Genomic DNA, 26044 nt, shown 5'->3' with positions numbered 1-26044 from the left:
TGATTCATTTCTCCCTGTGGCCCTCAGAGGCGACTGTTGTTGTGATTTTGGGCCTTACAAAAATAAATTGATTTGATTTGAATAGGCTGAATAATCTGTAATTAAACATGTGACTTCACTCTGGGGCCAGTTTAGGGACCACAGCCCTAAACCTCTGCACAAGCCTCAACACTCACTGAGCAGCACACTGAGCAGCACACTGAGCAGCACACTGAGCAGAACACTGAGCAGAACACTGAGCAGCACACTGAGCAGCACACTGGAGGAGAGGGTTTACAGCAGGAGGAGAGAGTTTACAGCAGGAGGAGAGGGTTTATAGCAGGACAAGTATACTCCTAAAATGTATGTAAATACTATATGAACGAGATGTGTGGTGTGTGAGTGTGTTTGGTGGAGAGTGGACTCTGTGAAATGATCACATTGTTGAATGGGTTTTGTTTGCACTGTATTATTTACTCCTGGAAATCAGGGACTGCAGATGGAAATGAGCTACAATCTTGTTTTTTTACAAGCTTAATATCTCTGTACATTGTCTCTTCAAATAAAAACTGAACTAAACTAAACATAAATCCTCACAATGAGCAACAATAACAAAGTTCAGTCTTTCCTTGGAGACACATTTAGATGAATGCATTTGCTCTGTACCTCAGCTCACACTGTTCCCCTGGCAGAACATAGAGGTTTTGTGGAGAATATTCTCATTTGCACATTTCACATGTCCTGTGATTACACTGTTGTCATTTAATCTCACGTTAGCAAAGACCTTCTGATGTTCTGCTGCACATGTGCTCTGCATCTCATCAGAGCCAGTCGAAGGTGTCCACTTGATCTCTGTGTCCAGCACTTTATATAAATATATATATAAATATATATATAGTGATTGCCGTTTTACTTTTTATTTTCACCCGATTCAAGCCGCATGAACTGAATCCAGCGTTTTTTAAAGGCATCCAATCAAAAGCAAGCACAATAAAGAGTAACCAATGACAGCACTTTTCTCCAATGGAAAAGTATTTGCAAAACAGCCACAAATTGCACATGCTTTCCTTTGTATCGTTTTAAGAGCAGTTTAGCACCTAGATTTATACATGCATGAAAACATCCTGTGTATATACATGTATAAATCAGATACACACGTCTAGTTACCATAATATGGTAACTAAACTGTCCCTTAAAGGTCAAACGTTTGTATCTGTTTTCATTGTGGACAGATTCAAAACCATGGGGTGACTTTGGGATTACTGCCCCGTTTGAGAGCGTCCCGTAGGAATAATACATGAAACACATCAGGGGCATCTATAAATACTTCCTCATGTTTTTGACAGGGCGAGGGGTGTCGCTCTGATAAATGAGAGTCCTACTGTAGGACACGGGCACAGTTACACGCACCACCTCCTACTGTAGGACACGTTACTGTAGGACACGGGCACAGTTACACGCACCACCTCCTACTGTAGGACACGTTACTGTAGGACACGGGCACAGTTACACGCACCACCTCCTACTGTAGGACACGGGCACAGTTACACGCACCACCTCCTACTGTAGGACACGTTACTGTAGGACACGGGCACAGTTACACGCACCACCTCCTACTGTAGGACACGGGCACAGTTACACGCACCACCTCCTACTGTAGGACACGGGCACAGTTACACGCACCACCTCCTACTGTAGGACACGGGCACAGTTACACGCACCACCTCTTACTGTAGGACACGGACACAGTTACACGCACCACCTCCTACTGTAGGACACGGACACAGTTACACGCACCACCTCCTACTGTAGGACACGGGCACAGTTACACGCACCACCTCCTACTGTAGGACACGGGCACAGTTACACGCACCACCTCCTACTGTAGGACACGGGCACAGTTACACGCACCACCTCCTACTGTAGGACACGGGCACAGTTACACGCACCACCTCTTACTGTAGGACACGGGCACAGTTACACGCACCACCTCTTACTGTAGGACACGGACACAGTTACACGCACCACCTCCTACTGTAGGACACGGGCACAGTTACACGCACCACCTCCTACTGTAGGACACGGGCACAGTTACACGCACCACCTCCTACTGTAGGACACGTTACTGTAGGACACGGACACAGTTACACGCACCACCTCTTACTGTAGGACACGGACACAGTTACACGCACCACCTCCTACTGTAGGACACGGGCACAGTTACACGCACCACCTCCTACAGTAGGACACGGGCACAGTTACACGCACCACCTCCTACAGTAGGACACGGGCACAGTTACACGCACCACCTCCTACTGTAGGACACGGGCACAGTTACACGCACCACCTCCTACTGTAGGACACGGGCACAGTTACACGCACCACCTCCTACTGTAGGACACGGGCACAGTTACACGCACCACCTCCTACTGTAGGACACGTTACTGTAGGACACGGACACAGTTACACGCACCACCTCCTACTGTAGGACACGGGCACAGTTACACGCACCACCTCCTACTGTAGGACACGGGCACAGTTACACGCACCACCTCCTACAGTAGGACACGGGCACAGTTACACGCACCACCTCCTACAGTAGGACACGGGCACAGTTACACGCACCACCTCCTACTGTAGGACACGGGCAGAGTTACACGCACCACCTCCTACTGTAGAACACGGGCACAGTTACACGCACCACCTCCTACTGTAGAACACGGGCACAGTTACACGCACCACCTCCTACTGTAGGACACGGGCACAGTTACACGCACCACCTCTTACTGTAGGACACGGGCACAGTTACACGCACCACCTCTGACTGTAGGACACGGGCACAGTTACACGCACCACCTCCTACTGTTGGACACGGGCACAGTTACACGCACCACCTCTTACTGTAGGACACGGGCACAGTTACACGCACCACCTCCTACTGTAGAACACGGGCACAGTTACACGCACCACCTCTTACTGTAGGACACGGGCACAGTTACGCGCACCACCTCCTACTGTAGGACACGGGCACAGTTACACGCACCACCTCTTACTGTAAGACACGGGCACAGTTACACGCACCACCTCCTACTGTAGGACACGGACACAGTTACACGCACCACCTCCTACTGTAGGACACGGGCACAGTTACACGCACCACCTCTTACTGTAGGACACGGACACAGTTACACGAGTGTATGAACCTGTGATGAAATGTAAATATATGATTATATTTCTGTGATGTATTTTATCTGCATAATAGTGATATGACTATATTTGATATTATCTGCATCATTAGTCTAAGAGAAAAATGGTATGTGTGACAAACTGCATTTGTGAAGGTGTCGTAAAGATGGAGCAGAGGAATGTTTACTCCAGGGAGGGGGGTAACAGCCCAGGGGAGTTAGGTAAACATTACCCATGCTTTATCTCTAAGGAAAAATACCAACTGTTGTAAAAGACAAGTGCCTTGATGTGAAGCTGACCTATGAGAAATGTGACCCGCCTATTCCATAATCTAATCTAATAAAACCAACCTGCATGAGAAAAAACGTCGTGAGACTAAGGAGGGTCGCCGGGCTGCTTACAACAGCCTTGGCGACCCGGCCCGGCGGTTTCTCCCATGCATGCTACACAAACGTCTGACGTTTCTGTATCGTTTCATATTCTAAGTTGAATTGTGTTCTCAGTGTGTTAAGGAATAGCATTGGTTTATGTCTAATTCCAAGACAGAACCACACATGTCCTAAACGGGGCTGGGACAATACACGATACACTTTTATCACAATACAATACAATTATAATATATATGGCCTGATACAATATGTATTACAATTTCAGTATATAACGATACAGAATATATTGTGCAACATTTTACCCATAAAAAAAGACTTATTACTAAAAAACTAATCAATCAAGCTTTATTTCAGACTCAGATAGGTTATATTATATATTATTATTATTACAGTGATCCCTCGTTTATCGCGGGGGTTACGTTCCAAGAAGAACCCGCGGGAGTCGAAATCCGCGAAGTAGAAACCTTTATTTTTTTACAGTTATTATACAATGAAATACTCCATAAAACATTGAAAGCAAGGAACAAAACCTTTTTACAGGCCCAAGCATTTGTTTAACCAATAAAAGTACTGTATAAACGTTTGTACTGTACTCTCACCGGCCTCTCCCGGAACTCACACGCGCGCTCTCACCGGCCTCGCAAACTTCAATTTGGCAAGTGGTTTTACGTACGTGTCCATATTAATCCATAACGTTATTGACACACAGGTAGAGAAGACGCGGAGAGACTGTTTAGCCAATCAGAATGCAGAACACAATGCATGATGAAAATCCGCGAAGCAGCAAGACCGTGAAAAGTGAACCGGGATATAGCGAGGGATCACTGTAATAGGTTCTTATTAGGAACTGCAATCATTTGCCCTGAAAAAATTAAATAGAATGCACAAATCAAGTTTCAAAAAGGTACATTAATTGCTGGAGTTGTGTTTTCTTTAGGGCAATTACTCACAACTAATCGATTATTGTAATAGTTGTCAACTGATTTAATAATTAAATAATTGTTAACTGGTCAATGGTTTCATTTCAAAAGATATGCCATGAGCGGAGAAAAGACCTTTTATTGATGAACACTCTTTTATCCTCAAACAGCTTCACTTCAACCTCCAATGTGTCACATTTATTTTACCACGTGACCTTTGCTTTCAAAACAACCGATTAATCGAAAGCAAAATGATCGTTAGTTGCAGCCCTAGTTTTCTTTTTAATCAACCAAACTGATAGTAACAGTACTGATGCCAACACTGGCCTTGTCTGTCACATATATACTGTATATACTGTATATACTGTATGTAACCAAAAACAACATGAAAGTTAATTTGACTGTATCTAATCATTTCATAGTGTTTGGCAGATCAAGTGGTTCGTTGTACTTTCTCCACAACTCACTAAATATAACTGTGAAAGCATTGAAGTGCTGCAGTTTTATTATAAACTAGATCTCATTAAAGTATTTTGATTATTCTGACGCAAAACGATACAACAAAGACTCGCGACAATATGTTGCAAAGGGATATATTGTTCCAGCTCTACTATGCACTACACACACTACTTTACACCATTTAGGGCCCTAACTAACGATCATAGTGCTAATCGTTTAGTCTAGCAATTAATCGATTTGTTATTTAGAACACAAAAGCCTCTGTAGGTTTTGGTGGACGGCCATGTCTTTGTAGGTTTGTAGTTGTGTCATATTCTTTCCATTTCCGGGTGATGGATTGAACAGTGCTCCTTGAGATGTCCAACTCTTGGGAGATCTTTTTATAACCTAACTCTCCTTTAAACCTCTCCTCAGCTTTATCCCTGACCCGTCCGGCGTGTTCCGTGGACTTCATGATGATGTTTGCTCCTCGACATTCTTCACACAAAGTTCTACGACCTTCACAGGACAGCTGCATTTATACTGAGATAAGATTACTCTCTTGAGTCATTAGGTCAACATTTAATCCTTCTGCAAACATCAGCAGACGTCTTCTGACAGCACCTGGTAGTCCTCAGGGAAAAGAGCTGAATACTTTTGAAATCTGTACATTACACACAATTTACCTTCCACTTCACTTCGGAGGGTTCAGTTTGCCAAAATAGATTGCTTAAATCATATATTTTTATTATGTCATTATTTAATTAAAATTGCACATTTCATTAATTTACTGTACAATGAATTAATTAATGGCAATGAATTAATTACATGTGCAATAAAATAATTTACTGTACAATGAATTAATAAATGGCAATAAATTGATTTACTGTACAATGAATTAATAAAATGTGCAATGAATTAATAATGTGCAATTAATTAATTACATGTGCAATAAAATAATTTACTGTGCAATTAATTAATTAAATGTGCAATGAATTTATGAAATGGGTAATGAATTAATTGAATGCACAATTAGTTCATCAAATGGTGGGGTTTAGTCCTGCTTTAAGGTCCATTGTGGGGGTCATTGCCCTGACTGGCTCTGGCCTCGTACCACACGGTCAGATGTTTGGTACATTTGACCAGTGCCTCATGTTGTCTTCCATTACAATATAAAGCAGACAAACGGCACAGAATCCTCCTCTGCGTTTTCTTTATCATCACGCTTGCATGTTACATTACATGTGCAATGCCGGACACAATACATGTCAATGGACACTTAGTAATATGAAATGCAGAAAACACTGTGGTCAAATACCTTGGATCTACAGTTAGGGCAGCAGTTGGTGGTGATCAAATGGAAATAGTTTACTTCCACTACCGGCCAGACAGTTCTTCCACTTAATTTGTATCTAAATGTTTGTAATTGTCTTGCCTTCTATAATTCCACTTGTCTGTTTTGTGTGTCAAGCTTGTGTTTACTGAAATATTAACTAATTAACACAATTCATTGAATGTGGCAAAGGAGCATGTCTCTTGGCTGCGTGTGTTGGCTGCTGCTGCTGGAGCTCTGCAAATATTCGTACTGCCAAGGAAATTATCACTTAATTCATAATAACAATCCTTCACATATAAACAAGACATTTATTTGGTCAATCTGAGCAGCGTTAAGATTGTGTAAAACCGGTGAACGCAACGTAAACGTAAAAACAGCTTGGATTCTTATCTCTTTATCCATTTGCTGCAGAGAATTTGTGTTTGAAAGTGTATGCAATCTCCATGGCAACTGCCGTCATATCTGTATTTATAGATCTTTAGACAATTATCACTGCTTTGCAAATAACATTTGTGGAGCTGGTTGTAGAATCTGTATTTGTGTATTGTTTATGTATTATTTATTCATGTATTATTGTGTAGTTAAAATGAACACAACACACCTTTTTTGGAAAATACTTAATTAAGCCAATTCAACGCGTATATATTTTATTTTTGACGATATAAAAGTAACCACACCTGTTCTCCCTTCTGCAGTAGACTTTAGATTGCATGTGGACTGTGTGTTGTCAGTAAACAGCTGTGGCTCCAGCTCAAATCCACACGCTGAGACTGAAACAGAGATAGAACTTATTTGAGCTCAGAAATAAGATCAAACTGAATCTTGTGCAACGGATTCACACACTTTTCCAAACTGTCGTGTGCTCTTCAGTTATTCTCAATGATTGAAAAGTGAGGTTGGCTTTGGTTCCTGGATGATGGTCGCTTAAGCTCAGGCCTGGAGTGGGAGCAAACATATGATTCAATTCAGTTTATTTCTGGAACGCCTGGAATCACAACTGTAGTTGCCTCGAAGGGTGACAGTTGAAATGATTTCAAGTCCAAGACTGGTGAACTGGACAGCCGAGCCGGAGCAGCTGAAGAGGAAACATCTGATTTGAAGGATATGGTTTCTACCAAAAGCCAAAGTGGCAGTTTGACAAACCAGGTACGTGTCTTGAGTGACGAAGTGGACAACCTGGAGTGACGAAGTGGACAACCTGCAGAGCTAATCTTCTTCCAGAAGACACTGAAGGGAAAGATGTGGTCAAGTTTATGCTGACTTGGATCCGCAAATATTTAAAACTTTCAACAAAAACTGGGGAAATAAAGCTTGACCGTGGCCCCGAGGCTGGCTGCAAACCCGTGTCCAAGACCTATTATACTGAAGTTCCATAACAGTGATAAACAGCGTGTTACGCCTGCAGTGATCGGTTCAGACCAAACGAGCTCCATGTCTCATTCTTCAACGACTTCAACAACCAAGAGTGGTCAAGAAACATCAGACCAAGTCAAGAGTGGGAGAAGAAAGTGGATTATTTGTCGCTTTATCACGCAATGCTGAGGCTCAACATGGAGATTGTAAAATAAAAAGATTTACTTCACTGTAGGAAGCATCGCGTTTCCCTGAGCAATTAGACATTCCCCCTGTTTTCTCCCTTATTTAAATGAACGGGACCTGGATTTTATTGGAGACATGTTTGTAGTTGCCCAAAATGGGCTTGTGTGTTCCAGCTTTTGTTTGTAAGGACCCAGGTGAAAATATGATATATACCGTACTGGAGGGCCATTTTTGTCCAGGGAGTGTCCTCACGCCAATAAACTTTCAGATGCTCGTTTAAAAAAAACTCCTTCTCCTTCGTTATAACCACTGTTTAGTATCTGAGGAGTAAATGTAACAATGATGTGGAGAGTTTGATTTAAATTAACTAAAGGCCTAAAACAATGTGTTCTGTTGTTGTGCGTCGCTGCTCTTGCCAATCCACTAATTGTGTTTTACTGATGTTTCCACTGCTTGAGGACAGGTCTACACGTACTTATTGTACAGCATTATATTGTGGTCACCTGTCAACATAAAAGATGAATATAGCTCAGTCAAAGGCATTTACTTACGCAGTAACGTGTTAGATTTCCAGGGCCGTAAAATGAAAGCTGCTAATGACCAAGGTTTTGCACCAAATAATGAGAGACACGGTCTGGATTACAAAAGGTATAAATGTTTTTCACCACATCACAAAAGATAATCACATGAAAAGCTTTGATATGTTGAATTAATCTTTTGACTTTTATAGGTATTTACAAAAAGGAGTTTTTATAACCAAGAAATTAAACAATACAACCACTATTATAGCCCTCTGACTGAAATTTGGATCAGGCATATATATCAGACTTTGGATGGCTACTCTACTGAATATATATATATATATATTTTAAAAAGGGCGTGGCTGCAGAGCCGCGGCGCGGTCAAATGGCCCAGCAGTTTCAGGAACCATGGCACAAAATACCATGGCAGTTTCGGCCGCGCGCCGCGGCTCTGTAGACACTCCCTTAAAAAAAAGTGAAATAAAAGGTAAGCTTATTTTGACTAGTGAAGAGTGTACACCACGTCAAAGTGCCTATTATTCTCAAGGAACTGCGTGGCAAACCACTTTCACAGCAACCCGGTGACAATAGCAAAAAAATAAATATATATATATATATATATATATATATATATATATATAGACTATGTAGTTTTTTTAAGTTCTGAATGTGCAATAGTCCTCGATTGTGTACTGTATTTTTTGGACTATAAGTCGCACCGGAGTATAAGTCGCACCAGCAAAAAAATGAATAGAATAAAACATAAGTCGCACTGGAGTATGAAATGCAGTTGCAAGTGTGAAAATAACAAATAATATCACATATAAGTCGCTCCGGAGTATATGAATATAAGTGTAAGTTGCACCCCTGCAAAAACTATGAAAAAAGGTGCTACTTATAGTCCGGAAAATACGGCATGTAATTTTTGGATAAATATATTAGATGGATTCAATTCGATTCCAGTTAATTGCTTAGCCCTTACGCACGGCAAACAGCAAATGTGTCCGCCTCCCTTTTCCTCACACACAAAGAACTCCATGCATCTCATTTGCATAAACAGCAGCCTCCCCTCTTGTGTCTCTCTAGCTTCCACGTGCTTGCATCTTTAGTCCGGCCCACTCTCCTGCCGCTCCCCTCCTTGGGTCCCCCCTGTGTTTCCCGCGCAGTGGTACAGTCCATTTAAAAAGGCTCTTGTCATCTCCTCAGTGCTGTGTCCTCTCCCAGTCAGCTGCTCGGGAGCACATTTCACTGGACCCACTATTGCCGGCTCTCTCCGACAGACACTACACATGCCGTCTCTGCTCACTCACACGCTCACACTCGCTCCACCTCTTCCCCCCTCCACCTCCTGCACTTGCGGATACCTCGCCGTGGATTAACGATTTTGCGTTGATTGGAGATTTTTGTTTTTTTCCTCTTTTTTTTTTCTTTTCGACTTGGAAATGCCTAACTTGTCTGGAGCATGACGTCTCGCGCGGATACTTTTACTCCCTTTGTGCGTTTTAGGCCAAAATCGTCAAAATGATGGACGACAACAAGCAGCTGGCCCAGAGGATAGACGGGGCCATCCAGTCGGCGAGTCAGGAGGTGACCAACCTGCGCTCGGAGCTCAGCGCCACCAGCCGCAGACTGGCCGAGCTGGGGGCCAACGACTCCAGCGGCAGTGGAAGTGGAAGCAGCACCGGGAACAGCACGGAGGGAAGTCAGCACAACCACAACGGTAAGAGAAAGTACAAAGTAAAGAGGGTAAAGAGCGTACTACTGTGTGTACTCGTGAATACTTCTGCTGCAAAGTCATGGAGTTGAAAGCAGTATTTGTACCTGTTTTCTCACGCGCGACTCATTTTTGTTTTGTTCAGTTTCTTCAGTTCTAGGCTTGACGTGAAAGGTGCACTGTGTGACTTTTCTTTGCCGCTCCACAGATCTGACCTGTAACGTGGCCTGGTCGCATCACCGGCTTGTTTCTATGGAGATTAACCTAATCTTTAATGCCGTACTGTAGCGTTTGACATTTCAAATCAAGAAAAGTCACAAATGACACCTTAAGTAGATTTGAGTTGGTCCTGCTTCTTCTCAAAATGCTCGGTCCCACCTGCTGATGTCATAATGTGGTGTTATTACTCTCCACAGAGCGCTCCTCCGTATTTCTAAACTTCATGCACTTTTACCTGATCATTTTACACTCAATTGTTTTCATAATGTGATTCTTAAAGTCTGACGTTGTCTTGTCATCTTCTCCGGTCACTCTTTTGTCCTGCTTTGGCCACTTTTTTACCCGTTTTATCCAAATATTCTGGTTCTCAAACTTCATGCAACACTCTGGAGTCTTTTGCAGTATTTTTTGTCCTTTCTTTGTTAGGCTTGGGTTGGTTTGGTGACAAGTTTTGTTGGGACCAGATTTGAGCTTTGCTGGCGTGAGGAGGCGTGGCGCTGTGCAATTCATCACATTTCAACCGATTTATCGTGCAACCCATCAAATTGTCAATTAACATCTTGGGTTTCTATAATCTAGTGGTTTACAGCTAATTTTCTGTCAGGAATAACATTTCAGACTTCGAGGAAGAAATGAGATTACCGTATTTTCCGGAGTATAAGTCGCACCAGCCAGAAAATGCATAATAGAAAAGAAAAAACATATATAAGTTGCACTGGAGCATGAAATGTGGTTGCAAGTGTAAAAATAACAAGTTGCTCCGGAGTATAAGTACAAGTACATAAGTATAAATATATAAGTATAAGTCGCACCCCGGCCAAAACTATGAAAAAGGTGCTACTTATGGTCCTGAAAATATGGTAGTTTAGTTTTAAATGGCAATCTTTTAATGTCTTGATTGATCAGAATGAGGACATGTTTTTGTCATATTGCTGAGCCCTAATAAATAAGCTTGGTACAAAAATGTTTGGTTTGAGTACATTTGCTGGATCTGCTTCATACTGTATATGAGCAATGTTGATCTTGTCTTATGGAAGTTTACAACCTAAGCTGTATCTTCTATATGAATTTGTTCACATCTACGTTGTTATAATGCCGGCGTGTGTGGTTAATGTCTTTCCTCAGGTGAAGGCCGTAGTGAACTCGTCCCGTAGTCTGTGTCCTGTCAGTTTGGACACGTCTCACACTCTGTTACCGTGGCGTGTCCATTCACAAATCCCTGTCATGTTGAATAATTAACCTCCTGATCTCTCACATGCACTTTACAGAGGGCACCGGGGCTAATGTTACAGCCTCTTTCCACTTTCACTGCTCGACATGGAAGGGGGAGGGCGGTGTAAGGGTCACCGAGGGGCGGGGTTTTGGGTTGCCGTAGGATACTGTTACAGAGAAGTAGCTGAATGAACATCCCAGTTGCACTATGCTGCTATTTCTAATGTTTTAGTTAAACATTCGTAGGTAATAGGTGGTCTTTTTATGCAAACTATACATTCATAGAGAATTCTGTTGGTTCTGCTGCACTGAATGTTCTGGAGTAAAACGTCAGCATCGAGCGCGCCGTGTCTCCATGACGACCCTCCGCAGCAGTGTCATGTGGTCAAATGTCACGTGATCAAATGACTCTCATACGTGCTTCTGTGCATGCGACCTGCTCGACACCGCTTCTGTGCATGCGACCTGCTCGACACCGCTTCTGTGCATGCGACCTGCTCGACCGCTTCTGTGCATGCGACCTGCTCGACACCGCTTCTGTGCATGCGACCTGCTCGACACCGCTTCTGTGCATGCGACCTGCTCGACACCGCTTCTGTGCATGCGACCTGCTCGACACCGCTTCTGTGCATGCGACCTGCTCGACACCGCTTCTGTGCATGCGACCTGCTCGACACCGCTTCTGTGCATGCGACCTGCTCGACCGCTTCTGTGCATGCGACCTGCTCGACCGCTGCTTCTGTGCATGCGACCTGCTCGACCGCCGCTTCTGTGCATGCGACCTGCTCGACACCGCTTCTGTGCATGCGACCTGCTCGACACCGCTTCTGTGCATGCGACCTGCTCGACACCGCTTCTGTGCATGCGACCTGCTCGACCGCTTCTGTGCATGTGACCTGCTCGACCGCTTCTGTGCATGCGACCTGCTCGACACCGCTTCTGTGCATGCGACCTGCTCGACACCGCTTCTGTGCATGCGACCTGCTCGACACCGCTTCTGTGCATGCGACCTGCTCGACACCGCTTCTGTGCATGCGACCTGCTCGACACCGCTTCTGTGCATGCGACCTGCTCGACACCGCTTCTGTGCATGCGACCTGCTCGACACCGCTTCTGTGCATGCGACCTGCTCGACCGCTTCTGTGCATGCGACCTGCTCGACCGCTGCTTCTGTGCATGCGACCTGCTCGACCGCTTCTGTGCATGCGACCTGCTCGACCGCTTCTGTGCATGCGACCTGCTCGGCGCCGCTTCTGTGCATGCGACCTGCTCGGCGCCGCTTCTGTGCATGCGACCTGCTCGACCGCTTCTGTGCATGTGACCTGCTCGACCGCTTCTGTGCATGCGACCTGCTCGACACCGCTTCTGTGCATGCGACCTGCTCGACACCGCTTCTGTGCATGCGACCTGCTCGACACCGCTTCTGTGCATGCGACCTGCTCGACCGCTTCTGTGCATGCGACCTGCTCGACCGCTGCTTCTGTGCATGCGACCTGCTCGACCGCTTCTGTGCATGCGACCTGCTCGACCGCTTCTGTGCATGCGACCTGCTCGACCGCTTCTGTGCATGCGACCTGCTCGGCGCCGCTTCTGTGCATGCGACCTGCTCGGCGCCGCTTCTGTGCATGCGACCTGCTCGACCGCTTCTGTGCATGCGACCTGCACCAGACCCTTCACCAACACCAACACCAGACCCTTCAGTAGAAAAAGTACACAGTGCACCTTTAACCCCTTCATATCTCTCTTGTGTTTAGCTTTTAGCCAGTCTGTCTCCCCCTCCTCTGACCTTCTCCCCCCTCGTTACCATAGTGCTCGTCTGGTTTGGCTGTATTAGTTGGAGCTGGCAGAGTCGGTAGCCCACATATCTACCACATTCCTCCCAGATCAGGTTCACTAAAAAGGTCTCCTGTGTTTCCTCTGCTTCAGGAAGGAAATCAAATATGTTCGCTCCAACTTTGCCTTTGTCCCAGCGTAACCTCGGGAGCGACATGCACAAAAACGGTGTCCGCAGTATTTCAATGGCGTGGGCACTTGGGATTAGCTCTACCATTACAGCCACTTTGTATTTCAACTCCAGTCCCTTTTTTACCTTGTGTAGACCAGGGTCATGGTTATCTAAAAGTATTTCTGTAGCCGCAGGGTAAAAAGAAGGACAGGCGATATCTGTCTCCATCAAAAATGAGTTATTTCTTGTACTTTCTTGTGTTTTTTAATCCAGAGGCATATGGTTTCGACCAGAGTTCTTACTGTGACGGAACAAATGAAGTATTTTTTGGCTAAATCTGTGGCTTAGTGGAGAAGAATTTACCCCTGAACTAAAAGATCACATGTTTCTGTTTGCTTAAGTTAACGCTGGCCAATCAATTGCATTTAAATAGATCAATATTTAGTCCTCTCTAATTGTCAATCTTATGCTTGGATCTTTTGAATCAAAGGCAAGCTTGTGGTTTGAAGCTCAAACTTTTATGGAAAATAAATTACTCTTGTTTAGTTTAATGCTAATGTTTCAACGTTTTCCCCATATAAACTTTCTGGAAAAAAACAGACCTCCACTTGCTGTCTTCAGTAATTAATACACGTTATTGTGTAAAACTTCAGACACTTTGTGGTGAGCGCTGTTTGCCTGGACAGGGGGGATCTCCCTGCTTCACTGTCGAGTCTGAAAAAGCTGATCAAAGCAGTGCTGGACAAAAACAATGAAGCGTGTGAAAACTATTGATGTGTCAGAGTTTGTGAGAGCTTGGAATGAGTCAGAAACTGTTCCTGATTTCACTGTTTGTAGTTTATAGCTGGGTTGCCTGAATTTCAATTACTATCATTTTTATTAAGTCTTGTTTATGTTCGGCTGCAACTCACAATTATTGAGCTAAATCGATGAATCTAGAGACTATTTTTTCAATTAATCTATTAGTAGTTTGGATCGCAAAAGGTGCATGAGATTTTGACTCTGTTTGTCCCAGATAAAGTTTACTTATAGACTAATCACAAAGACTAAATTCACACATTGCCTGTGTCGTTTGTGTCATTCTCTCAGCACATGGCATGTTGTTTAAAAAAAAAAGAGTTTGGTTTTCAAAGAGAGTTTTGTATTACTAAATTATTTGACAAATAATAATAATAATAATAATAACTTTTATTTATATAGCGCTTTTCAGTGACCCAAAGACGCTGAACATAATAAAAAGGGGGGGGTATTTACAGACAGGGGGGACAACACGTACAGAACACATTAATATACAGATAAAAGACAGAAGAAGTAGAGAGAAAAAGATAGGGATGTAACAGGGGGTAGAAGTGTAGGCAATGGGGTAGAGGAGGCTAGGGGTAGGGGAGGTCATAGGCTTGGGTGAAGAGGTATGTTTTTAGGCGGGATTTGAATGTTGTGAGTGAGGGAGAGTGGCGGACAGGTTGGGGGAGGGAGTTCCAGAGTCGGGGTGCTGTTCGGGAGAATGCTCTGTCGCCAAAACTTTTGAGTCGGGATGTTGGTGCAGTCAGGGTGAGAGAGGAGGAGGATCGGAGAGCTTGGGAGGGGCGGTGGGGGATGAGGAGGTCAGACAGGTAGGGGGGGAAAGGTGGTGAAGAGCTTTGAAGGTGAGGAGGAGTATTTTAAAGTTTATGCGCTGCTTGATGGGGAGCCAGTGGAGAGAGCGGAGAACGGGAGTGATGTGATCACGGGACCGGGTGTGGGTGAGGAGGCGGGCAGCGGAGTTTTGGACCATTTGGAGTCTATGGAGGGAATGGGAGGAGATGCCAGTGAGGAGGGAGTTGCAGTAGTCAAGGCGGGAGGAGATGAAGGCGTGGATGAGGGATTCAGCAGCGGGGAGGGTGAGGCAGTGTCGGATTTTGGCGATGCGGCGGAGGTGGAAGTATGAGGTCTTGACAATGTGGCTGACATGGGGAGTGAAGGAGAGGGTGGGGTCCATGATGACACCGAGATTGCGTACCAGGGTAGAGGGGGTGATGGTCGAGGTGTCGATGCTGAGTGAAAAGGGACCAGTTTTATTGAGAGTGGATTTGGTGCCAATGAGGAGGAGCTCTGTTTTGTCACTGTTCAGTTTGAGGAAGTTGAGAGTGAGCCATGATTTTATTGTAGAGATGCAGGTTTGGATGTGGCTGAGGGGAGGGTTTTGGGTGGATTTGGTGGTGAGGTATATCTGGGTGTCGTCAGCGTAGCAGTGAAAGTCCAGGTTGAGTTGGCGGAGGATGTGACCAAGGGGGAAGATATAGCAGATGAAGAGGAGGGGGCCGAGGACTGAGCCCTGGGGGACCCCCTGCGTTACTGGGGAGAGGGTGGATGAGTGACCGGAGAGGGAAATGAACTCTTGCCTGTTGGTGAGGTAGGATGTGAGCCAGTCAAGTGCAGAGCCCTCAACACCCAGTTGGCGCAGCCTTTGTAGGAGGATGGAATGGTTTATAGTGTCAAAGGCTGCGCTGAGGTCTAGTAGTAACAGGATGTTGAGGGCCCCGGAGTCTGCAGAGGTGAGGAGATCGTTGAGTACTTTGACCAGGGCTGTTTCAGTGCTGTGAAGTGGGCGGAAGCCAGATTGGAGGGGTTCATAGAGGTTGTTTGACTGGAGGTGGGTGTGAAGTTGGGCGGCGACGATGCGTTCCAGCGTTTTTGAGAGGAACGGCAGGTTGGAGATGGGGCGGTAGTTGGAGAGGTTGGCGGAGTCTAGGGTGGGTTTTTTGAGGATGGGGGTGATGGAGGCCAGTTTGTAGATGGAAGGAACATGGCCGAGGGATAAAGACTGGTTGAAGAGGGTGGTGAGATGGGGGATGAGAGCAGGGAGGCAGGCCTTGGTTAGATTCGTTGGGAGGGGGTCGAGAGAGCAGGTGGTGGTTTTGGAAGCGGTGATGAGGTCTATGATATGAGAGGAGTTAACAGAGGAGAAGGTGGTGAGGGCAGGGAAGGGTGGGTGGTCAGGGAGCGGAGGGGGGGCAGGGGTGGGGGTGGTGATGGAGTTAATGGAGACGGCAGTCATGGAGCTGTTGATTTTGGAAATTTTGTCATTGAAGGCAAGGAGGAAAGAGTTGCAGAGGTCAGGGGAGGAGGGTGGAGTGATGTCCGGTGGCTGGAGCAGCTTGTTGACGGTGGAGAACAGGGTGCGAGGGCTCCGGTGGGAGCTGTTGATGAGGGTGGAGAGGTGGGCAGATTTGGCGGCTTGGAGAGCGTCACGGTAGGAGGAAATGTGTAATTTGAAAGCTTCGGCGTGGACGGTGAGGCGGGTTCTTTTGAGGAGTCGTTCGAGTTGGCGGCCAGTCTGCTTCATGGTGCGGAGTTCAGGGGTGTACCAGGGGGCGGGGTTGATGTATGAGACGGAGGAGGTTTTCCAGGGGGCTAGGGAGTCAAGGGAGTCGGAGAGGGTGGTGTTGAGCATGACAGCATAGTCGTCGGGGGAAGAGGGGGGGGAGTCAGGGGGGAAAGCAGAGGATATGAGCTGGGAGAGCGTGAGGGGGTTGACTGACTTGATATTGCGGTAGGTGATGGTGCGTTTTTTGGGGTTGTGGGGCGAGGGTAGGGGGGCGGAGAAAAGGATGCAGAGATGATCAGAGAGTGGGAAGGGGAGGGGGTGGGGCTTAGATATGGGTAGGAGAGAGGAACAGACTAAGTCCAGAGTGTGGCCTTTGGTATGGGTGGGGAAGTCAATGTATTGGGTGAGATGGAAGCAGTCCAGGAGAGAGAGGAAGTCGGATGTCAGTGGGGCGTTGGGGCAGTCAATGTGGATGTTGAAGTCACGATGGTGAGGAGTTCAGGCAATTCAGTGAGGAAAGAGGGGTGGGGCTTTGGGGGACGATAGATCAGGATAGCGGTGATAGAGTTGGGGAGGGAGAAGGCGAGGTATTCAAATGATGAGATGGATGGAAGGTTGAGGTTCAGTTCAGTGATGGATGTAGATTTTTTATGAATAACAGCAAGACCTCCCCCACGCCCGGAGAGGCGGGGTTTGGCAGTGTAAGTGTAGTTGGAGGGAGTGGCTTGGTTGAGAGCATAGAAGTCCAGGGGCTGTTGCCATGTTTCACAGAGGAGAAGCAGATCAATGTTATTGTCCAGTAGCAGTTCAGATATAACAGGTGATTTGTTGGCGAGGGAGCGGCAGTTCAGCAGTGCAAGGGAGATGGATGGGGGCGCGGAGATGGATGGGGGCGCAGGGGTGGGGGGGCGGAGGTTGCTGAGGTTGGCAGTGCGGCAGGTGGGGGTGACAGGGGGGCGAAAACTAGTCCAGAGTGAGGGGATAGGTGAGCCGTCGTTGGAGTGGTGGTTATGGGAGAGACCAGAGCCCCGGTGGATGTAGCGGGGCCGGCGAAGGATCCCAGCTGAGCTAGCTGCAGAGGCAGCAGCAGCTGGGAGACGGTGGTTATGGTTGAGGAGGTGAAGGTCAGCAGCGGTGTAGGTGAGTAGGCGAGAAGTTGGTGGAGCGGTGGCCTGGAGGCGTGGGAGTGATAGTCCGAGGAGGAGATGGAACGTAGCAGCAGATGAGAGTAATCCAGTTAGAATGTTGGTGGTGGCTAGAAGCTGGTTAACTAGAAGCTGGTGGGCAGAGAGTTGTGAAAAAGCAGCAGTGGACCGGGTGTTGAAGCTGGTGGAGTGAGTGGCGTTGGTTGCCCCAGACCTTGTCTGCACGGCAGGGAGGCCCCGCGATACCATGACGGACCTCCGCAGGTGTTAAGCCAGCTGTTAGCTGGCGGCTAGGGCAGTAGATAGTCCAGGAGTGAGGGAGGAGATGAGTGATGGACGGTGCAGTAATGTCCGATGAAGTTAAGGAACAGGGATGTAGACAGAAGACAACACAGAGACGCGGGAACAAAACAAAACAATGGAAACGACTAACAAAACAAAGACGTTGGGACAGAAGCGGCAGTCCACATACCAGACGCCGGCGTTGCTCTAGCCAAATCAAGACGCATTTGAGTCCAGTTTTGTGACCAGATCGCCCCCGTCTGTGGAGCGGGGAAAAAAAAAGATATAATTTATTCAGCACTAAATGAGAACCATTTGTATGTGTTTGAATTAGACAGACTACAGCACAATCCTACAGCGTTTCAGCAGCAGCGAGACGTTTGGTAATATACGCCGGTTGTGATTAGTTGCATTCTACATTTATACCTCATGTTTTGGCCTGCCTGTCTCTGTGGTGCCCCTTACGATCCCTGATTTGCTCTCCCTCCTACAGTTTCCATAGCAGTGGGAGTCGTGTGAATGACGACACACAGCAGGGGGGTCACGGGCCTGCTGCTGATGTCACTGATTCAGAGCCGCTCTCCTCTGGGTGCTCCGCTGAACGCACTCTGAATCCCTCCATAAGCAGAAAGGGCGACTCTCAGATACTCCATGTAACTGTAGTGTTTACACGCCCGTACCGCCGTATGGCAAGTGTTCACGGAAGCACTTTTAACTTAAACATCTTTTGCCTCTCTAAAAATATTCATGCTGGTTTATCACGCTGACATGTGGCCTGTATGTGCCCTGTATTTGCACAACACTCACATTGCTATTACTGTATTAATTAATAACTCAGAGCTCTCATTGTTCCTGTGAAAAAAGATAGCAATTTTGATGCATTTTGCTTCAGTATATGCAAATGTTATATGTGAAAAAGTAATCTTTTTATAGTATTTGATCACGTTCCCATTTGTGACCCTTTTGGCTTTGACTTGACTAACCCGCTTAGTTACTTTTCACTTACAAAATGTATCCATTGTTCAAAACAAAATGGAAGAAAACTCAAATGAAATTTGACCTTAATACCTGTGGTTTAAATCATTAAAATAATGAAAACAGATTAATGAAGCTGTATCTGATTTTTACCGTTTTGAAATGTGAAAAACTGAGCTAGTTCCTTTAACTGATTATTTCCATGTAATAAAGTAAATGTGTTTCACCCCAGTATTGTAAAAGCATCTTTACAGGTGAAAATGAGACCACAGTGTTTTCTCTGCATCTCTTTATACAGCGTTTTATTCCACGAGAAGCAGAAAGTGAGCCGTTAGCATGCTAATGTTTGTTAGCATCCTAATGTTTGTTAGCATCCTAATGTTTGTTAGCATGCTAATGTTTGTTAGCATCCTAATGTTTGTTAGGACGGTAAAACTCGTTCTGGGCTCAGAAGCTCATGAAAAAGGCTTATAAACTCATCTTTGTTACTATTTAGGATGCTGGGAGTGCATTAGGTAAGTGAGTGATACATGGAACGAGTTCTATTTTTAATGGTTCAAACCATTAAAAATTAGGTACACCACCACTCCCCCCATTTCAGTCCACTTGTGTGTCCTTTATCCAATTCTCTTAGTATGCCCTTCTTTTTAAAAGACTCGTAAAATAGAAGCAGTTTTTCTCTTAATCATTAGGTCATTTATCATCAGATCCAGTGCTCTGTGTTACCATGGAGTCACTGGTTCACTGCACAGCTCAGCTCAAGCAGGGCAGTCCAGGTACTCTCTGCGCTAACCTTGCTCGAAGGCTACGGACCGTAATTGCATTTTGGTTGTCAGAGGATTTTTGCATTTGCATTTTTCACTAGAAGCAGCCCAAAGATATGGACAATGGAAAACAGTCATGTCATGTTTTGGCAGAAGCCAGCAAAAGGGCTCTTAATTATGTCCACATATATTTGATTTGATATTATTCTCTCAAAAGATGTGACATGTTTTTTATTCTATTGCTAAAAGCTTAGCAGTGGACTATGTTTTTTGTACCTGTAATGTTATGTACACCAATATATACATTTATTTCCATGCACATTTTAATCCTCCTAAAACATTGCACAACATTACAGTTTGTGTGATTACTTTGATTGAGCATTTACCCCTGAACTAAAGCCTGTTGGAGTTAAATTCTGATTGCTCTACGTTTTCAGCCCTTCTTTAAAGGAGCTTCACTTTTCTTGCAAAGCTTGGCCTTAAGATGAAGTTATTCCTAACTAAAGCCCAACTATTTCCATGTTGCTGGTCAAACCTGTGGAGATGCTCACGCTAAACAAATATAATACATGTTTTAAGGTATTTTAGCCCCATAAAAGCTTACATACAACGACTCTTCTAAAAAAATGTCAAATAGAATCCATGTATCCGCCACTTTTTAGCTAAAGTTAAGTGTTAATAATTGTGCAGATATAATCCCTGTGATAGCTCCACGCCTGTTATTTGCTGTTTACTGCGGAGGATCCAGGTAGATTTGGACCGATGATGTCTCTTTACTGCTTTGTGTGTTCAACAACAGAGAATATTTTGCATTCTGACCATCTCTCTGCATCTATATTTGATTTTAAAGGTCTCATATTAAGTTTACCGTTGACAAAATTAGCATATTTAGTCCATCTCCCATATGTAGAACTCAAAATACTCACCGGCCGAGCAATATTCACATGAAGCTTCTCTGTGTTTTTAATGTCAGTTCACATTCACCAATTTTGCTGCTATCATTTTAATTACAGTTTCTGTCCTTTTGTATTTTTTTAGAAAATAACTGACGTTGCATTCAAAAATGACAACATTGCTGGAACTTGCCTCAACAATTAACATGAAAAAACTGGACACCGCGTTTCTCAAATCAAAGCCAAAAGACGTAATCATCTCAGGATCTTTGCTGTGTAATTGCTGCCGCCCTTATCGCAGCGAGACACCCAGTCCTGTTATTTGGAGCAAAAAACATCTCAAACTACCATAGTTGGACACTCTTAAAATGTGCTGTTTTTGCTACATTCATTTAGCACACATTTGCACACAGCGTCATCAGAACCTGTCATAATATGTTTGTTTTACCCGTGCAATGCTTAACGCAGACTGAAAGTATAATGTGGAAAGACAGCCTAATTTCAAATGTCAACAGTCTCTCTCATTATTTGGAACTCTAAGAAGCGTCAGCACGAATTGGACTCCAGTCAAGGCGAATGTCGCGGTTTCATTTCGAGAGGACATCTTAGTTACGTTATCTCTTACAGTATTAAAGAAAGACACTCATCACTTTATAATTACATTCATGACATAAGTGGGTACAAAGAATGCAGACAAACCGTAGATAACGATGCTGCATATACTACGTTTTTTACACCGATTTAAGTCATCCTGCATTTTTAACAATATTTCTCGCTACATTTCTGGCCTAATCGTGTATGTTTACCACAGTAGAAGTCTAGTTTTGCTAACAGGTGATTCTTAGCTTAAGAAAATCTAGGATCTGAGCTTATAAAAAGGTACAAAGTATTGCAGTGATATATAAAGCTACTTAAAAAAACAACAACATAAAAACTGCTATAGTATGAAAATGCTGTTCAAGCCTTAACTCGGTATCAGCGAGTATTCAAATATCCTTCTATCAGTTTGTGAGAAATATGAAGTGTATCTCCATCTGATTGTGACATATTTGCATTACAAGTGTGTACCCCAAGGAAGCGCACTGGCCCCTCTCGTTTTGTAGATGGCAAACTTCTGCAACTCCCAAAGAAAGTTAAACCACTCTGGAGAAAACACTGAAGACAATGAATGAGCGGGTAATCAGCCTTATTCGCTTGTCCAGATCGAGACCTTCAGTGAAATTGTCTGTCCGTGCTCTCTATCAACACAGCCAACAGTCGCAGCGCGCTGTTTACCTCCACCTCGCCGATTTGATGACGAGGTGGACGGGTGAATTTGTTTTCACTCTGAGAGGCAATTGCGGCGAATGCCAGGCAGCGACAGACAAACACCCGACGAGAAAAGAGAAAGAGGCTGAGAAAGTTGTGGGGGAGAAAATACTCTGCACCAAATGTCATTAGTTTTGTCCAGAATGAGATGGTTTCCCCGATGTCTTTACTGCAATCGGGAATGTAATGTTTTCTTGAGTCGGGACGGGAGACCGCTGGAATGCCGGGTGTCACGATGATGTGGTTTTGCACACTGCCGCCGTGTCCCTGGGCAAGACACTTCACCCGCATTGCCTCCAGTGTTCAGGGTATAAAAAGATGTGTTTGTGGGAGTGACTAAGGGTCAACAGATGTACCAATGGCTTCAATCCGGCGTGTTCATTAACATGCACTGTCCCGACAAAATCAAACTAAACATTAGCACTGTTGCTACTTCTACTACATCTACTTCCTCTACTAATACTTTTACTACTACCATTTCTATCACAACTACTACTACTACTACTAATACTACTACTACTACTACTACTGCTTCTGCTACTATAATGCTTGTACTCATTATGTGTCCACTATTGTTACAACTGCAACTACCATTACCGATGTCGCTAACTGTTATTTTTACCACGTCTACTTCCAGAACTAAAATCAGCTGAGACTATTTATACTATTACTACAGCCTGCTACTCCCTACAATCACTAATACTACCACTACAGCTAAATGTTGTCGGTCAAAACCAGACTTGGATTGACAAAAAATGAATTCCCCTGAGCTGTAAGGACGCACCAAATCTCATTAAAGTGCCTTTGTAGATCAAGATGGCGTCCCAATCTTTCCGCCGCAATGAGAAATTTAATGACTTGGGAGAACTGATAGCCCTCCCCACATTTCATGTTTATTGCACATTTTAGCTGCGTTTATTCGACAAAATTACTCACCAGATGGACACGCAGCGTTCAGATGTGCCGCTAGAAAAATGCAGCTTTTTCTCTGGGCTCCAGCTAGCATTAACTAAGTTCTATTATGTTCGTTTAAGGGGGTCGTTGGCTCCTGAAGGTCGCTGTTTGAATCATGTTGTAATTAATTGGGCTGAAACTTTAAAGGCAGGGTCACAAATAGCAATTACCTGCCTATAGAGCATGCTAATGAAGATTGATATAGCATGTGGTCAAAGGGACTAGTATAGTAGTTCATTTAGATCTCTTTATGAAGCTTCTTTCTATACCCTTGTCCAGTCAAGCTGACCTCGTTGAGATGTCAGTTGTATTCACGGCAGTTACTTCCTCTTTTGTACCATTATGGCTGCTAAGATGAAGACGAGAGAGAAGGGAAGACATGGGATTTGAACTCACGACACTGTGACCGGCTGCACGTGGAGCCTGGCATTCGTGCTGCTGCCTTAACCACTCCACCACCGGGCAGCACCTGCTTGCCAAAGCCCGAGCTCGTCAGCGCTTGGAAGTTAACCATGACAGTGCCTGGTTAGAACTTGGATGAGAGACCGCTGGAGCACCAGGTGACACAGTGGGGCAAATGTTGTTGAGTCCGTAGGCAAGACACTTTCCCCACATGGTCCAATAAAGCGCTTTGAGTGCCTTGAGGTTGGAAAACTGCTATAAATTACATTAATAAACGATAAATATGATTGTTTCTATTGATACTCTTATTATTATTAATATGAGCATGCAATACCTCATTATAAAGCTCAGAAACCATAGAATTCTAACTCTCTTTTTACAGTCAATACCATGACTTTTTATTGCTGAATACGGCATTAGCATAATTAGCATCTTTAGGTCATGGATACATCCTGGGTGGAAGTTCAATAGGCATTTTCAAAGCCCCTCAACATCTGCTTTGGCTGAAAAAATCCATATCGGTTGGGCCCTCATTGCTACTAATACTGCAACCTTTAGTCCTGCTCCGACTGCTGCTAATGCATCTACTGCTGATACCACTGGTGCTATTTGTAGACTATCACTCACTTCTGGTGCTCTACATTGTCCAGAGATGATTGACAGCTCAGCGCAGCAGGCGTGAGTGCACCCGTAGAGCAGAAGAACATGTGCTTCCTCTGCGTTTGACACTCTGAGAATAAGAAGGCCCCGGGGAAGACACAATAACACAGATTTCTTCCAGACTCATGAAATCACTGATGGCTTTGAGATGACGCTATTTAGTACTACATTGTCCTCTGCTACTACAGACAACCTTGGTACAATTTTTGGCATTGGGATTCAATTTGTCTTGTAGTTTTGGAGACTTTGTGAACCTGAGAACAAACGTCTGGTGATTCATGGAGGTTCTCTGGCCCCTGGACCTGCATCATCTAATTCTCATAGTGGCCCTGATGTCGGGAAGTAGGGTTCTAAATGGAAAGGTTCCGTAGGTCTTTCCTTCCTGCTGCTGTCAGACTTTATAACAAAAACTGTTAGTACTGAACACTCGCAATACTGACCTAACCTAATGTTGATGTGCAATTCTGTCATATGTGCAATTGCTGTTGGAATTCATGTGCAATCTATGTGCTGTCGTGACACATATTCATGTGCAATTACTGTCGTGATCACATGCAATGGTATTTATTTATTTATTTATTTGTCTATGGGAGTTTTTATTTATTTATAGGAGATCTTCTACTGAAAGTGTTTTTCAGACTTCCTATAAGTGATCTGTTCTTCTGGATCTACCTCTGTATCTACCTGCGTTGCACCAATGAAATTTCCCCATGTGGGACAATAAAGGAATATCTTATCTTATCTTATCTTATCTTAAATTCTAAGTAGGGTTGTCATGATAACCTTTAAATCTTGATTTTGATACTTAGCATTATTAATATAGTTCTAAAACTATTCAGGGAAGGTCAAATATTTGTCCTATTTATTTATAAGAAGTATAAATAAGTACATTTTATTTGTATAGCACCTTTCACTGACAGAAGTCACAAAGTGCTTCACAAATACACAGAATACAATGACAAAACAACAAAACTTACAGTGATCAATACACATACAATAATATACAGTCAAATCAGTCCCTAAAGCATCTGTAATTAAAAGGTGTAATGGATGAAATGGGTCTGACTGAGTATTGACAATTGTGACTCAATAAAGATGTTCATTTAAATAAGTACTTGCACTTTATAACCAGCTTATATAGGAACAATTATATTTTACGATGAAGGAACACTTTATTCATCATCTGCAGTTGACCAATCCCTCGATGTTGCTAGGGCAACCATGGGCACTTTATGCAGCATCTAGGGACTCATCTCCAGACCCTGAGCTTGACTTGGACATTAGCTGAGAGTACAAGCTGGTCAAGTTGGTCACTAGTGCGTTATTGTCCTTCACTGCAGTTGAGGAGGGCACGATGTTACATCAAGTCTGCATTAATGACCCTCCTGATCTCATATGTAAATGTATGTTTCTCTGTCCTTGACTTAGTCTTTGAGAGCACTGCTTCAGCACCATTGCAGCGCTCCAGATGGTCTCAGTTTATTCACTGGTTATAAACTCAGACGAGTTGGCGTTTGTAGAGGTCCATCATTGAGTTTAACTTGATGAGAATTTAATGAACGTTGCCATAGCAATTAACAATAAAAACATCTGGGCGTTACATTTTTGAAATCCCTAATGTTTGTTAAATTACTTAAACTTCCCATGCAGATTGTGTAGTGTAATTTCAAATAAATGAATACTTACAGTATAATGATTTAAAAAAATACAAGTAATATATTGTATTATTCATCAACATGAACATTGGCAATATATTACTAGTTACATTCTCAGTAACCCGAGTTACACGGGCATTTATGACACTTTTTATTCCACTCTGTAGCGGGGCTCTCCCTCAAAAATATGGCGAAGTCAGATTTCAAGTGCTCAGGTGGATTTATTGTGCCAAACCAAAGTGCAAAAATAGTGTAACAGTGCAAAATATATACAGTGAGCAAAAAAGGTCCAAAAATCCAA

The 26044-nt window shown here is 44.3% G+C and overlaps 1 protein-coding gene across 10 annotated transcripts in view; it reads left to right on the top strand.

Moving 5' to 3' along the window:
- The window catches only part of kazna (kazrin, periplakin interacting protein a), a 268056-nt gene that overhangs the window by 63295 nt on the left and 178717 nt on the right, over positions 1 to 26044 (top strand). For all 10 annotated transcript variants that reach the window (XR_011927113.1, XR_011927114.1, XM_072448716.1 and 7 more), the window contains exon 3: positions 9815 to 10028. Coding sequence is in view for 8 of the 10 variants with exons in the window: in XM_072448716.1 (XP_072304817.1) it covers positions 9815 to 10028 (214 nt within the window). In the remaining 2 variants the exon portion in view is untranslated. The remainder of the gene's footprint in view (positions 1 to 9814; positions 10029 to 26044) is intronic.

The sequence above is a fragment of the Eucyclogobius newberryi genome, unplaced genomic scaffold, assembly GCF_026437365.1.
Source record: "Eucyclogobius newberryi isolate DKJ021-1_F unplaced genomic scaffold, fEucNew1.0.hap1 SCAF_17, whole genome shotgun sequence".
Taxonomy (NCBI): domain Eukaryota; kingdom Metazoa; phylum Chordata; class Actinopteri; order Gobiiformes; family Gobiidae; genus Eucyclogobius; species Eucyclogobius newberryi.
Note: the sequence above shows the minus strand (reverse complement) of the source record. Positions and strands in the feature narration are given on the sequence as shown.